Here is a 17,394-nt window from a genome sequence, read left to right as displayed (position 1 = left end):
AAAGAGAAGAAACAAACAAAAAACCCAAACTCAGCGCCATCAGGTTCATTCCGACTCACAGTGACCCTGTAGGACAGAGTAGAACTGCACTATAGGGTTTCCAAGGAGCCACCTGGTAGATTCAAACTGCCCACCTTTTGGTTAGCAGCCATAACAGTTAACCACGATGCCACCAGGGTTTCCATAAAGAGAAGAGGAGGGAGAAGTATAGACGATCAGCCATTGGCTAATCTTAACATGGTTGATTGAACCCTGCCTTCTTCCTTTGCTGAGATCAACCGGTATCAGTTTACTTAGGGCCTGGCTGCCAATAATTTGGCCCTCCACCCACCTGCAGCCTGGAGGCTCTTTTGAGATTTAAATTAGGAGGTAATGGATTAACAACTATCCTTGTCCAGCAGAATAAGATAAATTTACATTGCGGTAGGGCAGTTTCTGGCAGGCTTTTGCAATTGGGTCAGATTTTTTATAGTTAATATTTGGTTTTGTGGATAAGAAAAACCTTAAAATTAGAGATGTCTGCTGTTAATTTTCCTGTTCAACAAAGTGCAAAAAATTTGCATCTTCTTTATCAGATTCCCGAAATAGTCCCTGGATGGGATTCTTTGTTTCCATTCTGACTTTATCAAAGGGATACAATTTACATGATCAACTTCCACAGTTGTCAGAGTGCTGCTGGACTTTGTGAAATGGAAGGAGATTCTTTTCTCCACTGCTCACCACCTGCCATCCATCCACTGTTAGGCTTCTGAAGGCTGTGGAGCCACTGGGTAATAATCAATGGCGTTACTTTTGTGGGATAGACATCCCTCAGGAGAAAGGGCTGGCATTCTGCATTCCTCAAAGCTATGTTAGGTACTCCTGTGTGCTCCCATTTTCTTGGGATAGGTGTCTAGAATTGGAATTTCTGCATCAAAGAAGTATAAATGTTTTAAGGCTATTGATACATTTTGTTATTTACTCAGATATTTCAGTGCTGACTATGTGCTGGCTCTATGCTAAGTACCATGGATTTAATCTTAAATATATATATATAAGGTAGATAAAATACCTCTTCTTGGAAGCAAATAGACTTCTAGGATTAACTTAAATTTTTTTTTCAAAAACTTTATTATTTTTGTAAAATAATTCAGGCATATATGAAAACAACAACAATAAAAATAGGGAGAGTAAAAAGAAGAAAGTAGAAGTCACCTGAAGTCTTAGGAGCCTGCTTCTAAAAGGTGAAATTTCATGGAGATAAATAGAAGCTCTGTTTTGGCAAATCAACTGTAAATGGAGTTTGGGGGAGATCTCCCATAACTAATAGGGGAACCTGGGATGAAAACTTCCTGGCCGATTTAACTTACTCATTCACTCAATTCAAGAGATGTTAGCTGCCTGCTGTGTATTGAATTGTGCCGCCCCAAAATATGTACCGAAGTTCTGGCCCTAAACCTGTGGATTCGCTTGTTTGAAAATAGAGGTTTTGTTATGTTAATGAGGTCATACAGGACTAGGGTGGCTCCAAAACTTGCTTCTTAGTTATAAAAAGAGCAGACTAGACACAGACACCCACACAAGGAGAAGAGAGATGCCAAGGAACCCAAGGATTGCTGGCGGACACCAGAAACCAGGAGAGTGAGGTCCATAGAAGGAATCAGCACGGCAGAGGCCCTGATTCGGACTTTAGCCTCGAGAATTGTGAGAAAATAAATTTCTGTTCTTTAAAGTCACCATTTATGGTATTTGTTGTAGCAGCACTGGTAAATCAAGACGTTGCCTTAGAATGCTTAAAGGTCTGTCCTGTAGAAATGGAAATAGACTGACTTGTGCAGTTGCCTCTGGGTATTAATGGGAGTCACGTTTTGGTTTCATATTAAGGAAGGACTTAGTTTTCCTGCCCTGCTTGTGAAGAAATGATACGCATACATCTCCACCTCTTTAATCCTGAACTTCTTTGAGCAGAGACTAGAAGGTTACCAGTTAGGCATTTATGTAGAGGTATTAAATTGCAATAGATGACTTCTAGGGTCCTGTCTGACTTTTATATTTGTACGGATCTATCTTGCCAGAGTCAATATCTACCAGTGTTGAGAGTATGAAGAAATTAAATTATATATGAAGAAATTAGAGAGCCTCTCTTCATGTTAGCTTGCTTCCAAACAAAAGTAGGAAAGGCACCTTGGAAGATAATAATTCATTGGTCAGAAAAATAGAGTATGTTAAACTATATAGAGTTCTGTCAATGTTTGCATAATCTATTTTGGTTTTTTAGTGTTAGGCGCGTATATATTTATAACTGTAATCTTCTTGATGATTGTTTTTATTCTTTATTCTTTTTCTTCTTTAGATTATATGATCTCTGTTGGTCTATCTTCAAATTCACTGATCTTTTTCCAGTTGAACTGTTGAGCTCTGGTGAATTTATTTAGGTTGTACTTTTTAAATACAGAAAATCCATTTTTTAAAAAATAAAATCTGTTTCTAGTGATATTCTCTATTTGGGCCTCCATCATGAGGACTTGGACCCCCTCCCCCCCCCCTTTTTTTTTTTTTACTTTTTGAAGAGTAGTTTCCTTTTAGTTCTTTTTTTTAACAGCATATTTATAATGGTTATTTTGAATTCTTCGTTAAAACTGACATCTGGTGTTTTACCTACCTGTTAGACCCTACTCTGCCGGCATATTGCTCTGTTGTTTTAAGAAATGCCCTGATGCCTAAGTGCTGTACAGTCTGATCCAATTTATTTAAGCTACTTATAGGAGTAGTTTTTAAGGTCATTGTTTGACATTTGTTCTCAGCTCAGGAGGCCTTTTCTTCATTGTCTGATTCTCTTGGTAAACTAGCAGGCTTATAGCTTGTATCATTCATGAAGCTAACAGTTTCTTCTTAATTGCTCCATTGTTTCTAAGAGTGCCTTAGCCTTGAGCCGCCAGGCACTCTTTTTCAAGTAAAGCCAGTTCATTTCGGGAGAATTTTGGAGCTGGAGATGGGGAGAGTGGTGTGCTTCTGTCTTAGTGACACCCCTGCTTAAGCAAGGTGTTACCTCTCCTGACCTTGAACCTGTTCCCGACGAATGAGCTGGGGTGAGGGGGATCTGGGGATGAGTATTCTCAGCGTGCCATGTCTGAAGTAGGGTCTTCCCCTTATGAGTGAGGATGGGTTGAAGAAAGGAGCCTCCACCCCCTTGGACACACTCATCTGGAATTTATCCCACTGCAGCATGTAGCTGAGGGGTGGAACAAGAAATGCGGGTGGCTTACCCTCCCAGGAAACTCATGGGAGAGGGAGCCCTGTGTTCTTGGCTACGCTACCTGGAACGGAGTTTTCTGTCACACTGAGCTGTAGAGAGAATGAGTGGGTTGTGGTTCAGGTGCCACAGATTCTCACTGTCCTTGCTGAGTTTTAGTAGATTTTCTTGAATAAATGGTCATTTTCTGTATACAGCCCCTTGGTATCTGCAGGGGATAGGTTCCAGGACCTCCTCAACAAAACAACAACAAAAACAAACCTGTTGCCATCAAGTCAATTCTGACTCAAGGAGCAGCTGGTGAATTCGAACTACTGACCTTTTGGTTAACAGCCAAGCTCTTAACCCCCTACAGATACCAAAATCTGATGATGCTTAAGTCCTTTATATAAAATGGTATAGTATTTGCATATAACCTATGCACATCCTCCTGTATACTTTAAATCATCTCTACGTTACTTGTAATACCTAATACAATGTAAATGCTATGTAAATAGTTGTTATACCGTATTGTTTAGGGAATAACGACAAGACTCAGGAACAGTGCTCAAAGGATGAGTGCTGGAGAGAGACTGAGAATTTGTGAAATGGCGGGAGGCTACAGCAGGAGATGCCTACACGTCATTTCATTCACGTGGATTCAGCGTAGTGCTTGGCGTTCTGCAAATTCAAGTTTTGCTTTTTTGGAAGTGTCCCCCCCCCCCCCCAAATATATTCGATCCGTGTTTAACTGAATCTGCAGATGTGGAACCCGCTGATAGAGTGCTGACTGCCTGTACTTTAGGACAATTTAAGGAGCCCTGGGTGGCACAGTGGTTAACCACTCAGCTGTTAGCCAAAAGGTCAGCAGTTTGAACCCATCAGCCACTCCACAGGAGAAAGATGTGGCAGTCTGTTTCAGTAAAAATGACAGCCTTGGAAACTCTGTGGGCCAGTTCTGCTCTGTCCAGTGGGGTCGCTGTGAGTTGGAACTGACAGCAGTGGGTTTGGTTTGTTTTTTGATTAGTACAATTTCAAGAGACTTTAAATGATTGTGTTTTTTGTTTTTTAAAATTTTCATCAGTTAAGCTTATTTTATTGGGGAATGGGTCTATAGAGTTCCCCACGCTGCCATTCTGGAAGTGGAACTCCTGCTATGTGTCTTCTATGGACATGGACAAGAATTTCTTAGTTAGAAATAATAGGTTCAAGGGTATGTAAATAGAAACCAATCTGGCACAGTCATGTAAAGTTGAAGTACTTGTGCCAAGTTAGCAATCATGTTGATGCACAACATCTAACACTTGGCACTGTATTAAAAAAAAAAAAAAAAGACTTCTTAATTTTTGCCTGCCTAAGCAGGTGTAAAATGGTATCTCACTGTGGTCTTGATTAACCTTTCCTTGTCATTTTTTTTTTTTTTTGTCATTGGCATCTGTGTTTCTTTTGTGTGTGTTGTGAATTGATACTCATCCTTTGAATGTATACCAACTAAAATCTCCCATTTTGCATTTTATCTTTTTACTTAACAGTATCTTTTGCTAAACATAATTTATTAATTTTTATGCAGTTGAATGTATCGAATTTTTCTTGTTTAAAAAATTTCTCCTTATCCAAGATCAGAAAGAAAACTTTTTACATTGTCTGAGAGTTTTAAAATTGTACTTTTTGTCTTTGTACCCTTAATATACCTGGGTTTTTTGTATATGGTATGAAACAGGCATCCGATTTCATCTTTCCCATGTAGCTAACTAGTTGGCCTAGCCCTATTTATTGTTCCTCCTTTCCTCATTGATCTACAGTGCCTCTTAGGAAAATTTGATGTAACGTATCTACTTGAGTCTATTTTGGGGTTCTCTGTTCCATTGGTCAATTTGCGTAGTCCTGTTGTTCTACCGTATTAATTACTGTAACTTTTTATAAATAGTTTTACTGTTATGAAGGAAGAGTGTTTCACCTTCTTTAGGAATATCTCAGCTATGTGCTTAAAATTTTCATATTTTAAATAGTTTTGAGTGAAAATATTTTTCCATATTATGCATGGTAATGAGCGTGCTCAGAATTCAGTATGTACTGATCACTTACTCAGAGCATTTTCTAGTGTTGAAAGAAATTAGAGTAGAAAATATGTAATGGCTATGTGTCATTAACTCAGAGGTTATTTTCTTTTAACTATAGGAACAGTTGTGATCAAAAGTAACAGCGGTCAGTTGATGTTAGTATCCCCTCAGCAAGCTTTAACAAGAGCCGATACTACTAGTAACGTAATTTCAAGGCCAGCAGTACCAACGAATACTCAATCAATCAAAACCTGTCTGATGCCGGTAATATACCTTAAATTTTTTTCATTTTCCTTAGTTTTTCCAGCTATTATCTTCATATTAATATGTACCTGTTTGCTAATAAAATTATTCAGAGCTGATTTTGCTCAACTTTTTGAATTAAGTGGCTTTCTTTGAATATGTTAATCTTTCATTTTTGTCATTTGATAATCGTTGAAATAATAAAAATTTAATTTTCGTACTCAAAGATTTTATAGTCCTCAAAGGAAGAGTCAAACAACTATTTGCATCTCTAAATGGAGAGAAAAAAGGCATTCTACTTCAGTTTTAATTTGTGGTAAAGATATTAAGTCTATGTTTTATGGTGTTCATTTTTAACCATATCCTAAAGAGATTACCTTTAAGCAATAAATAAATCTGTATTAAGTTGGCATTGTTAGGAAAGAACTAATATAAATGGAAATCTTTCTAGGTAACTATAGTTTATCTCAAGTGCCAGAGTTTAAAAACATATTTTTATGTACATCTTTCTTTGCTTATTTAAATAAAATGCTGAATGTTGTGTAACATTTTCTTGATGACTCAGGCTTATCTTACTGAAAAACTGCGTTATGTTCTGTGGTAATACCATTCTCTGCCTTTTTTTTTTTTGTCCTAACTTGATTCCAGGTTCTCAACTAGTCATTTCCTCTGTTAGTGTATTTGTCACTAATAACTGCTCCTTCCTTTTCTAGTTTGCTGTATCTAACTGCTGTGGATTGAGAAGATAGGTTAGCAGATTTTTGTTTAGAATTATATGTATGAGCCAAAGAGTAAAGTTCAAGATTTTAATGCTGAATCCTGTGAAATTTATTTAGTTTGAGCTTTCAGGTAAATAGGGTTTTTATTGAATCGTTTTTCTCTTGTTAAAAACGTTAAATGAACGTCAGCTGGCCAGTTGAGCAGTTTAGATTTATAGTATAGCTTGTGCATAAAACCTGTAGGGTTGTAGAGGCAGTTAAAACAAAGAATCTTGCTATAGTACAGTGTTTTAATGTTAGCCATAGCACTGATTGACTTTAAATCACTGACAATGATTATGTGTTAATATATATTTTTTCCGCAAGAATTCTAGCTCACAGTTAATCAAGAAAGTGGCAATGGTACCTGTTAAAAAATTGGCACAAACTGGAACTACAGTAGTAACCACTGTTCCGAAGCCTTCCTCAGTACAAGTAAGTTGTGACTTAATTGTGCTCATGTGTGCACCAGTTAGTCACTTATCCTTTTTTTTTTTTAACTCAGCTATTTCCTGCCAGATGTGTAAGTTACCGAGTATGGTACGTTGAGGAGAGCAATTCAGTGATGTCAGGTGACACGTACCAAACTGGGAACTGCTGGAGATGTGGGAAACAAAAAATAAACGTAGTGTATAGAGTATCTTGGAGCATTAGTTTTACTTGATTGCATTCAATTAATACAAATAGACTTAATAGCCATGTGTTGCAGTTATCAGAAACAAGCTGAGACAGAATTTGGTATATGGAGTATTTCTTAGGAATTGATACCTTGGGGAGGGAGGGGGAGGTAAGTAAGAGTTTGAATTGGATGCAGGCCCACTAAAGTCTCAGCTAACCTGATGGGAAGCTTTGGAACATATGTGGCCTGTCAGACTTTTCCTGTTGTGGGCCAATGTAGTCAGTTGGGCCTTAATTCTCCTTCCATGATCAGTCACTGGATATGGACTCTCCGAGGGAGGTTGTGCTGTTGAGCAAGGTGATTCTCTGCAGCAAAGGGAAACCCTGAAATTTGTGACAACTGGAAGCTGTCTGCTGAGAGCACTCCTAGCAGCTAGGACAACACAAACCTCCCCTTGTGAGGGTTCATCACGGTCTACCCTTTGCATCTCCTTTCTGCTGGAGACCTGCTCTTTTGGGATTCCAGTGGTTCTCTACCGTGGGGGATATAGGAGTTGTGAGAGTTCTTTACATGTTCTGGATGCTAAACTGTTATCAGATTTATGGCTGTCCAGAATTTTCTCCCATACTGTAGGTTGTCTCCTCACTTTGCTAGTAAAGTCCTTTGATGCATAAAGGTTTAACTTTTTTTTTTTTTTAATTTTTATTGTGCTTTAAGTGAAAGTTTATAAATCAAGTCAGTCTCTCATACAAAAATTTGTATAATAAAACCTTGCTATATATAGTTCTAATTCCTCTCTCCCTAATGAGACAGCCTGCTCCTTCCCCCCATTCTCTCTTTTCGTGTCCATTCTGCCAGCTTTAACACCCTCTGCCCTCTCATCTCCCCTCCAGAATAGGAGATGGCAACATCCTCTCAAGTGTCTACTTGATCCAAGAAACTCATTCTTCACCAGCATCTTTTTCTATTCCATTTCGAGTCCATTGTCCAGTCCAATCCCTGTCTGAAGAGTTGGCTTTGGGAAAGGTTCCTGTCCTGGGCTAACAGAAGGTCTGAGGGTCCTTCTAGTCTCAGTCAGACCATTAAGTCTGGTCTTTTTATGAGAATATGGGGTCTGCATCCCACTGCTCTCCTGCTCCCTCAGGGGTTCTCTGTCGTGTTTCCAGTCAGGGCAGTCATCAGTTGTAGCTGGGCACCATCTAGTTCTTCTGGTCTCAGGCTGATGTGGTCTCTGGTTTATGTGGCCCTTTCTGTCTCTCGGGCTCGTAATTGCCTTGTGTCCTTGGTGTTCTTCATTCTCCTTTGATCCAGGTGGGTTGAGACCAGTTGATGAATCTTAGATGGCCACTTGCTAGTGTTTAAGACCCCAGACGTCACTCTCCAAAGTGGGATGTAGAATTTTTTTTAAGAATTTTATTATGCCAGTTGACTTAGATGTGCCCTGAAACCATGGTCCCCAAACCCCGCCGCTGCTACGCTGGCCTTCAAAGCATTCAGTTTATTCAGGAAACTTCTTTGCATTTGGTTTAGTCCAGTTGTGCCGACCTCACCTGTATTGTGTGTTGTTTTTCCCTTCACCTAAAGTAGATCTTATCTACTATCTAATTAGTGAATATCCTTCTTCCTCCCTCCCCCCCCCTTGTAACTATCAAATAATATTTTCTTCTCTGTTTAAACTATTTCTCGAGTTCTTATAATAGTGGTCTTATATATACAATATTTGTCTGTAAAGGTTTAATTTTGATGAAGTCCGATTTATCTATTTTATTTTTTGTTGCTTGTGCTTTTGGTGTCATATCTAAGAATCCATTGTCAAAAACAAGGTCTTGAAGTTTTACCCCTGTGTTTTCTTTTAAGAGTTTAATGGTTTTAGTTTTTATATTTTGGTCATTGATCCATTTTGACTTACTTTTCATGTGTGATGTGAAGTATGGGTCCAGCTTCATTCTTTTGCATGTGAGGATCCAGTTGTCCCAGCACCATTTGTTGAAAAGACTGTTCTTTCCCCATTGAACAGAGTTGGCACCCTGGTAGAAAATCAGTTTGCTATAGATGTATAGGTTTATTTCTGGACTCTGAATTCTATGCCATTGGTCTATATGTCTGTTGATATACCAATACCACACTGTTTTGAATAGTGTAACTTTGTAGCATGTTTTAAAATTGGGAAGTGTGAGTCCTATTCTGTTCTTTTCAAGATTGTTTTGGCTGTTGGGGGCCTCTTACAAATCCATATGAATTTGAGGATTGGCTTTTCCATTTCTGCAATACAGGCTGTTGGAATTTTGATAGGGATTGCATTGAATCTGTAAATCATTTTGGGTAGTATTGATAATCTTTACATTATTCAGTCTTCCAATCTATGAACACAGAATGTCTTTCCATTTTTTAAAATTTCTTTCAGCAATGTGTTTACAGTGTACAAATCTTTCACCTCTTTGGTTTTATTTATTCCTGGGTATTTTATTGTTTTGGATGCTCTTGTAAGTGGAGTTGTTTTCTTTGTTTCATTTAGATTGTTCATTGCTGGTGTATAGAAACACAACTGATTTTTTTGTGTTGATCTTGTACCCTGCAACTTTTCTGAATTCATTTGTTAGCTTTAGTAACTTTCTTGTAGAGTCTTTGGGATTTATAGGAACCCTTGTTGTGTTTCTTGGTGAAAGTATACCCCCTGTGAGGACCAGGACCCTTAATCATGCAAATCCAAAGTTGCAGGAATGGAAAGCACAGAGTCTTCCAGTAAATGTTAGGGAACGATGGTAAATAGGGCTAATCATGCTTTCATACCTTGGCTCCTGGATCCGTGCATTTGTCCTGTTGGAGACATAGTGCCATGTAGACATTTTTGATTCCGTCTTGCAGAATGGAATTCCATCCTCAGAGCTTGTGCCTCTGAGCTTGTACTTCAGTTGTATCAGCAGCAGGTTGTTCCGTTGCTTTAGGCCAGCGACTTCCAGTGCTTTATTTTGCCGTATCTGTTACAACCGCTGCATCCGTGCTTGTGGGTCCAGTCTCCATGTCCTTTGTTGTGAAGAGGGTACGTCTTCATGGAGCATGTTGTGCGGAATCCCATGTTAGTGGATGAAGCCAGAATTTCCAAAATCTACTTACTGTATTGCTCCCATTCTTTTCCCTTAACACAGATGATGAAGCAGTGAACCTGATTTTAAACGTAGTTCCCCCTCCCCTAATAATAAACCAGAAAACCCCCTAATAATAGCTACTGTTCATTGAACTTTTCATGTGCTTGACACTTTTTAAGGTTCTTTACATTTATTTCATTTTCTTCTTGTGCCTACGCTGTAAGGAAGTATTGTTTCCATTTTATGTGTGAAAATAGGCTTAAACTCCTTGTTAAGTTGATTTCAACTCATGGCAACCCCACCTGGTACAGAGTAGAAGTGCTCTGTAGGGTTTTATTGGCTGTAATGTTTACAGAAGCTGTTTGTCAGACCCTTTTTCGCAGTGCCGCTGGGTGGGTTTGAACTACTAATCTTTAGGTTAGTAGACTTAGATTAAAAAACTTTATTTCTGCTAATATGTAGCAAAGGAAGATTTGTTTTTAATGACTTCTGTATTGATTATCTCAAAGTCTAGCTTAATTTTTGTGTGATAAATTTTTTAGACCAAAGGGCATGAATTTAGGACTATTGATATTTACTATCATATTGTTTTAGTCAAAAGATTTTATCACTTTAGATCAGTAGTGCTTTGAGTGTATCATTTTTTAAAAATATACTCAGTAACGTTGGATGTATTTCTTAAAGATGTAGTACATTTAGTTCTAAAATGGTATACCTGGGTTGCTTAGTTTTTTCATTGGATTACTTTTCCATATATATGTTTACCAGTGGTATTTCTCGGGTGGATTGCTTGTTTATAACTTTTCCTAATTTAGATTGATGCCTGTTTTAAGCTATTGTTGTTACTTAGGGCTAAGCTAGGGCAGTAGAGGATATCTTGGATTACTTCAACCAGTGAGAACCAAAACCAAACCGGACCCACTGCCGTTGAGTCTGATTCGACTCATAGCGACCCTACAGGACAGGGTAGAACTGCCCCATAGCGTTTCCAAGGAGTGGTTGGTGGATTTGAACTGCCAACCTTTTGATTAGCAGCTGAGCTTTTTAACCACTGCATCGACAGGGCTCCTCAACCAGTGAAGTTAATAAATAATATCTTTGTCTACTTTGAAGAATAAAGAAGCTCAATTTCAGGCATTTCTTGCAAATAAGGAGATAGAACTTGGAAATGAGAGAAGGTAAAATTTTTTGCGTGTGACTGTTTGTAAAGGCGAACGTATGTGTTAAGAAAATTTTTTTAGTGTGCTTTTTTTTAAATTGTGCTTTAGGTGAAAGTTTACAGAGCAAATTAGTTTCTCATTAAACAGTTAATACACAAATTGTTTTGTAACATTGACTGACAACCCTGAGATATGTCAGCACTCTTCCCTTCTCCACTCTGAGTTCCCTGTTGCATTCACCCAGTTTTCCTGTCCTTCCCTGCTTTCTCATCTTGGCTTTCGGGCTGGCATGCTCATTTAGTCTTGTATACATGCTGTTCCTCTTGGGTGTTATTATTTGCCCTATAGACCTGTCTAATCTTTGGCTAAAGGCAGAGTCTTAGGAGTAACTTCAGTACTGAGTTAAAAGGGTGTCTGGGGGCCATACTCTTGGGGTTTCTCCAGTCTCTGTCAGACCAGCAAGTCTGGTCTTATTGTGTGTGTGTGATTTTGAATTTCGTTCAACATTTTTCCCCCACTCTGTCCGGGACCGTCTATTGTGATTCCTGTCAGAGCAGCCAAAAAAATAGTTATTCTGTGCTGAGTCTGGCAGAGGTTGTGGTAGTTGTCCATTAGCCCTTTGGACTAATCTTTCACTTGTGTCTTTGGCTTTGTTCATTCTCTTTTGCTCCAGCTGGGATGGGACCAGTAGATGTATCTTAGATGGCTGCTCACAGATTTTTGAGACCCCAGACACTGCTCACCACAGTCAGCTGTAGAACATTTTCTTTATAGACTATGTTATGCCAGTTGAGCTACATGTCGCCCTAGACCATGGTCCCTAGCCCTCAGCCCAGTAGCTTAGTCTCTTAGGGTGTTTGGATGTATCTGTGAAGCTTCTGTGACTTTGCCCTGGTCAAATTGTGCTGACTTCCCCAGTATTGTGTACTGTCTTACCCTTAGACAAAAAAGTTACCACTTAATCTAATTAGTGTTTTCCCTCCCCACCCACCCCACCCTTCCCCTCCCACATTATCTATCAAAGATTGTTTCTTTTTGTGTGTAAACCTTTTCTTGAGTTTTTATGATAGTGGTCTCATAAAGTATTTGTCCTTTTGTGATTGACTTCTTTCGCTCAGCATAATGCCATCCATGTTCTGAGATGTTTCACAGGTTCACTGTATTAAGAAATTATAAAAGTGTTTCCTATTATTTGTTTAAAATGGTTTGAAACATAGCCTGGTGTTGTAAACATAAGAACTATTTTGAAGTCTTTGTTCAGTTTTGCTATTTTGTATTTGATGAAGTTGTAGCATAGTTTATTGTTAGATTGGAATCTAATGTGCAAATAGTAGGATTTAGAATTAGTATTCCTAACTAAATATGAGCAAACCTAAAACAATTGTCCTTTCAGACAGGTACAGAAAATGGCTCTCCTTGAAGTACAGTTTTCTTTGCTAAGTTTGCATATGATCCCTTTCACTAGCTCTCTATAATTGATTTTCAAACAGATTTATTTCACTTATTTTCTACCGCTTTTCACTTTTACCACCCAAAACACAGAAGTACTGCTGCCTAATTTAGAATATAGTTTCAGGCTGAGTTGTGCATCCAACAATGCAAGGGGATTAAGTAGATAGAGCAGAAAATTACTGAGCAGGAAATTCTCTATTTTCATATAGAAACTAACCATTTCAAGTCCATTTTGGAGATGTATTAATATTCTTTGAGGGCTGACGTGTTAAGCACTTTTTCCCCCACGTACAACCTTAGGATAGTAGATACCATTAGTCTCCTTGCTTTTTAACAAAAGGAATCAGAAGGCTAGCAGGATTAAGTAATTTGCCTGAGATCATTTCATTTAATACAGTGAATGAAACCAACATCTGCTAGATTCCAAAGCTTTTATAACTGTTACATTGCCTTGATGTAGTAGAGTGGAACAAAAAAGCAAAGATGTCAAGACTCATTTGTAGTTTGATGAGTATAAAATGATATACCTACTAAGATATCATAATAATACATATCTAAATATATACTACTTTTAATTTCAGTCTGTGCCTGTGCCAAACAATGTTGTCACAGTTACTCCTGTAAAGCCGTTGAATACTGTACCTACCCTGGAGGCTTCAAGTTTTGGAGTATCACCCATGCCCTCCAGTGAGCCCAATCTGAAAACCGAGAGCTCAGCAGTCGCTCAGACTAATCTTTCCCCGGTAAGCTCTCACATGTATCTTCCAAAAAAACCCAAATCCATTGCTGTCAAGTTGATTCTGACTCATAGCAACCCTGTAGGACGGAGTAGAACTGCCCCATGGGATTTCCAAGGAGGGGCTGGTGGATTCGAACTGCTGACATTTTGGTTAGCAGCCGAGCTCTTAACCACTGTGCCGCATAACTACGATTACATACAAGTTTCCCTGAATTCTGTTGTCTTCGTCACATTTGTGATTGTTATTTTGTTTATATCTCCGTATTTAGATGATGCTAGAAAATGTGAAGAAATGTAAGAACTTCCTTGCAATGTTAATAAAACTGGCATGTGGTGGATCACAGTCCCCAGAAATGGGGCAGAATGTGCAGGGATTGGTGGAACAACTTCTGGTGAGTTATTACTGTAAAATCTTGGGCACTTTGTAAGGACTCATCAAATATGTTTAAATGGGAAATGTATAAGTTTCATTTTTGATTTTTTTTCTTCTTGAGAACTTTGTAATGAATGTAAATCTCAGACAAATCTATTAAATATTTCTTTCTGTGTACCAATCCTGATTCCCTTAGCCTGAAAAAGGCCTTAGAAGATTCACTGTTTGGTCAAGTAGGACATTGTTATTAGAATTACAAAATGCCAGAAAGCCAGGCTATCAAAAAATGTAAATTTCAGTTCCATATATACAATGAACTTTTAGTAAACTTTGAAAATTAGTTAATCTTCTCAGACCTTAGTTTCCTTATCTAAAAGATGAGTAACCTTGATGATCACTGGTCTTCACAAGTGCCAAGATACTATGTTTCACGGCTATCCAATTATTCATTTTTTGTTTCTTATATCCTTTTTCAGTTAAAATACTTAGATAGGCTAAGGAAGATGAAAATGGAAATTAGCAAATATGTGTATATATATATATATATTTTTTTTTGAGCTGTAAACTTTCACCTAAAGCACTATGCTTTAGGTGAAAGTTTACAGCTCAAGTTAGTTTCTCATATGAAAATTTATACATACCTTGTTTTGTGACCCTAGCTGCTATCCCTGTAATGTGACTGTGCGTTCTTCCTTTCCACCCTGGATTTCCCGTGTCCGCTCAATCAGCTCCTCTCCCTTTCTGCCTTCTCATCTCGTCTCTGGACAGGAGCTGCCCGTTTAGTCTCGTGTATCTACTTGAACGAAGAAGCACACTCTTCACAAGTATCATTTTATGTCTTATAGTCCAGTCTAATCTTTGTCTGAAGAGTTGGCTTTGGGAGTGGTGTTAGTTTTGAGTTAACAGAATCCACGGGCCATGTCTTCTGGGGTTCCTCCAGTCTCAAATCAATAAGTCTGGTCTTTTTACTAGAGAAATTAGCAAATACTTTTGCCATATGCTTCAAGAAATATTCTGAGGATCCAAGAAACAAATGTAATTTTGGATTTCTTGAACTACTGAAATCTATAGGTTTCTCTGGCCGTATAATCTGAATTTTTGTGTATTCTTCACATAAAACTACTCTTTCCCAGAGGAAAATATGTACCTATTCAAACATTGTACAGGAAAATAACCATAGTTTACAAATATTAAAATACCTTCTTTACTACTTTTTTTTTTAATGCGTCTATAAAATATTAGAAATAGAGCAAATTTTAAACGGTTAGTTTTTTATTTGGGGAGATGTTTTTATTTTACAAATTTTGTTATAAGTCATATAAACAAGTATTCAACTTTTGAACCTTTTTTAAAAAAGTAAACACTGAGTTCTGGTCTTCGTTTTCAAGGTATGCTAGCTATGAAAGGGAGTCTAGTGGCTTGTTTCTCTGAGAAGGAATAATCTAGATGGAGAGACTTTAGCCATCCAATAAGACGTTTTGAAATTTCTAAGCAAAAAAATTTATGTGAACTTTTGCAGACAGATAAGAGTGATCAGGAATTAATCAAATACTCTTTATAGTTTAACAAGACGTATTTAGCTTAAAAGGCGGCCTAGAGCAGTGGTTAAAGTACCTAGCTGCCACCTGAAAGGTGTGGTTCAAACCCATCAGCTGCTTGCAGGGGAAAGATGCGGCAGTCTGCCTCCATAAAGATTTCAGCCTTGGAGACCCTGGGGGCCAGTTCTACTTGGTACTGTAGGGTCACTATGAATTGAAATTGATTCAAAGGCAACAGGTTTATTTAGCTGAAAACTGCAGTTCTCAAACATTTTAGTCTCGGATACTTCTATATTCTTGAAAATTGAGGACTTCACAAAGGCATTTTGTTTTTATGGTGTTGGAATTAAAACTGAGAAATGAAAAAAATATTTAAAACTAACAAACTCACTGCATATTAATGCAAGTGGCGTTTTTATGAAAAATAACTATAGTTTCAAAAACCAAAAAGAATTTAGTGAGGAGTGGCATTTTTTACATTTTGTAAATTTTATTTAATGTTAATTAAAGACAGCTGGATTCTCATATCTGCTTCTGATTTACTCTGCTTTCTGATAAGTTATTTTGGTCCACATATTTAGAGAAAACCTCTGACGTCACATACTAAGATGATTGGATAAGTGAGTACAGGCAAGCTCCGAGTTAAGAATGAGATCTGTTCCCGTGTCTTTAAGTCAGATTTGTAGGCAAGTTGGAACAGGTGCATGCAGTCCTTATTTAGTCTTACTTTAGTGCAAGAAAAGGTTCAGAGCCTTTTCAGTGGTTTAAAAGCTGCACGTGCTTCAAGTGAAGGTGATTGTGATGAATTTGTTTCCAGTAGGAGTTGGTTTAATTGTTTCAAAGTGAGGACAAATTTACATAACATTAAAGTGCAAGTATGAGTTGTCCAGAAGTCAGACATTCATAACCTGGGGACTGCCTGTTTTTAACAGCTTTTCTCCAGATCGTTGTGGATTTTCTTTAGAGTCTAACTCGTTTTGGATGTTGTGAATGGATCTTTTACCCATGCATGGTTTTGTAACATCACCCATTGATCATTTGGAAAATACTGGCTCACTGAGTTATGCAGATCTTCTAAGTGTTCGCAGATTTGATATTTAAGATAAAAATCATGCCGGTTAATTTCACCCCAATATCATCAGAAAAGTCTCAAAATACTAGAAAGCTATCAAGCTCAGGGTAGCAGATATACAAGTTTTCCAAAATTTTAATTTTGGCTAGAGAGCTCTAATTTTTATCATTGGTAACAAATACTATCAGTTTTTTTTTTTTTTTTTTCCTTACGGTAACAGACTTACTTTGTTTTTAAGAAAATGTCGACCAAATATCCCAACCTGAATAAACAGTTTGATTGACATTCTTTTCTAGCAAAAATGGTGATCTGTGACAAAACAGCTAATTTAGCTGGCAACACAGTCACAAAGTGCTTTTCCTTGAGCATCTTTCTTGGCTTTGGTCTGCAGCAGAATGTGTGGTTCCAATTTTGTCACATTATTAAAAAAACATGTACTGAGGAGTTAAAATTTAGTAAAATTAATCTTTTCTGCTTCATTGAGGACATTTTTTAAGGAAACTGGCTCAAATTTTTTGCTACATGAACTACATAGTAGAGTATGGTGATGACTATTACAGTTTGTTGCCATTACCTTTTGTGCCAGCGGTTTTACCCACTGTTGTTTTTGTACCATCGGTGTAAAATAAATATCAACACAGTAAAAAAGGCAAAAAAAAAAAAAAAATCTTAATATGAAAGTAATTTTGACATCACAAATTCCTGAAAGGCTTAGAGCATAAGGCAATAAGTAAGGGTTCCTCAGTCCTTTGGAGCAATAGTATAGCTAGTATTATGGCCTTGCAATAGTATTCTAAAATAACAATCTTAGCTTGGTTAATGTAACTTAAAAATTGAAAAAACAAAACAAAAATATCCAAGGCCCCTAAACAAAATGACTTCCTATTCCCTACCCCAAGAAATTTAGAATTCCCGTGTGTCTTCACTTCCTAATTATTCATAACAGACTATAATAATGTAAGACTTTCATTCATTCAGCTCTGTCATTTTGCTTCCTGGGATCTTAAAAAAAAAAAAAAGAAGCCTTCCCTTCATTGTATTCTCTATAAACGTTATTTATGTTTACCCATTTCAAAGGTGACA

The 17,394-nt window shown here is 37.6% G+C and overlaps 1 protein-coding gene across 1 annotated transcript in view; it reads left to right on the top strand.

The window, feature by feature from the left end:
* TAF4B (TATA-box binding protein associated factor 4b) overlaps nt 1-17,394 on the top strand; it is a 144,080-nt gene that overhangs the window by 4,290 nt on the left and 122,396 nt on the right. The window contains exons 2-5 of the mRNA XM_003406347.4: nt 5,390-5,535; nt 6,600-6,707; nt 13,171-13,332; nt 13,598-13,720. Of these exons, the coding sequence (XP_003406395.2) occupies nt 5,390-5,535; nt 6,600-6,707; nt 13,171-13,332; nt 13,598-13,720 (539 nt within the window). The remainder of the gene's footprint in view (nt 1-5,389; nt 5,536-6,599; nt 6,708-13,170; nt 13,333-13,597; nt 13,721-17,394) is intronic.

The sequence above is a fragment of the Loxodonta africana genome, chromosome 11, assembly GCF_030014295.1.
Source record: "Loxodonta africana isolate mLoxAfr1 chromosome 11, mLoxAfr1.hap2, whole genome shotgun sequence".
NCBI classification, from domain to species: Eukaryota; Metazoa; Chordata; class Mammalia; order Proboscidea; family Elephantidae; genus Loxodonta; species Loxodonta africana.
Note: the sequence above shows the minus strand (reverse complement) of the source record. Positions and strands in the feature narration are given on the sequence as shown.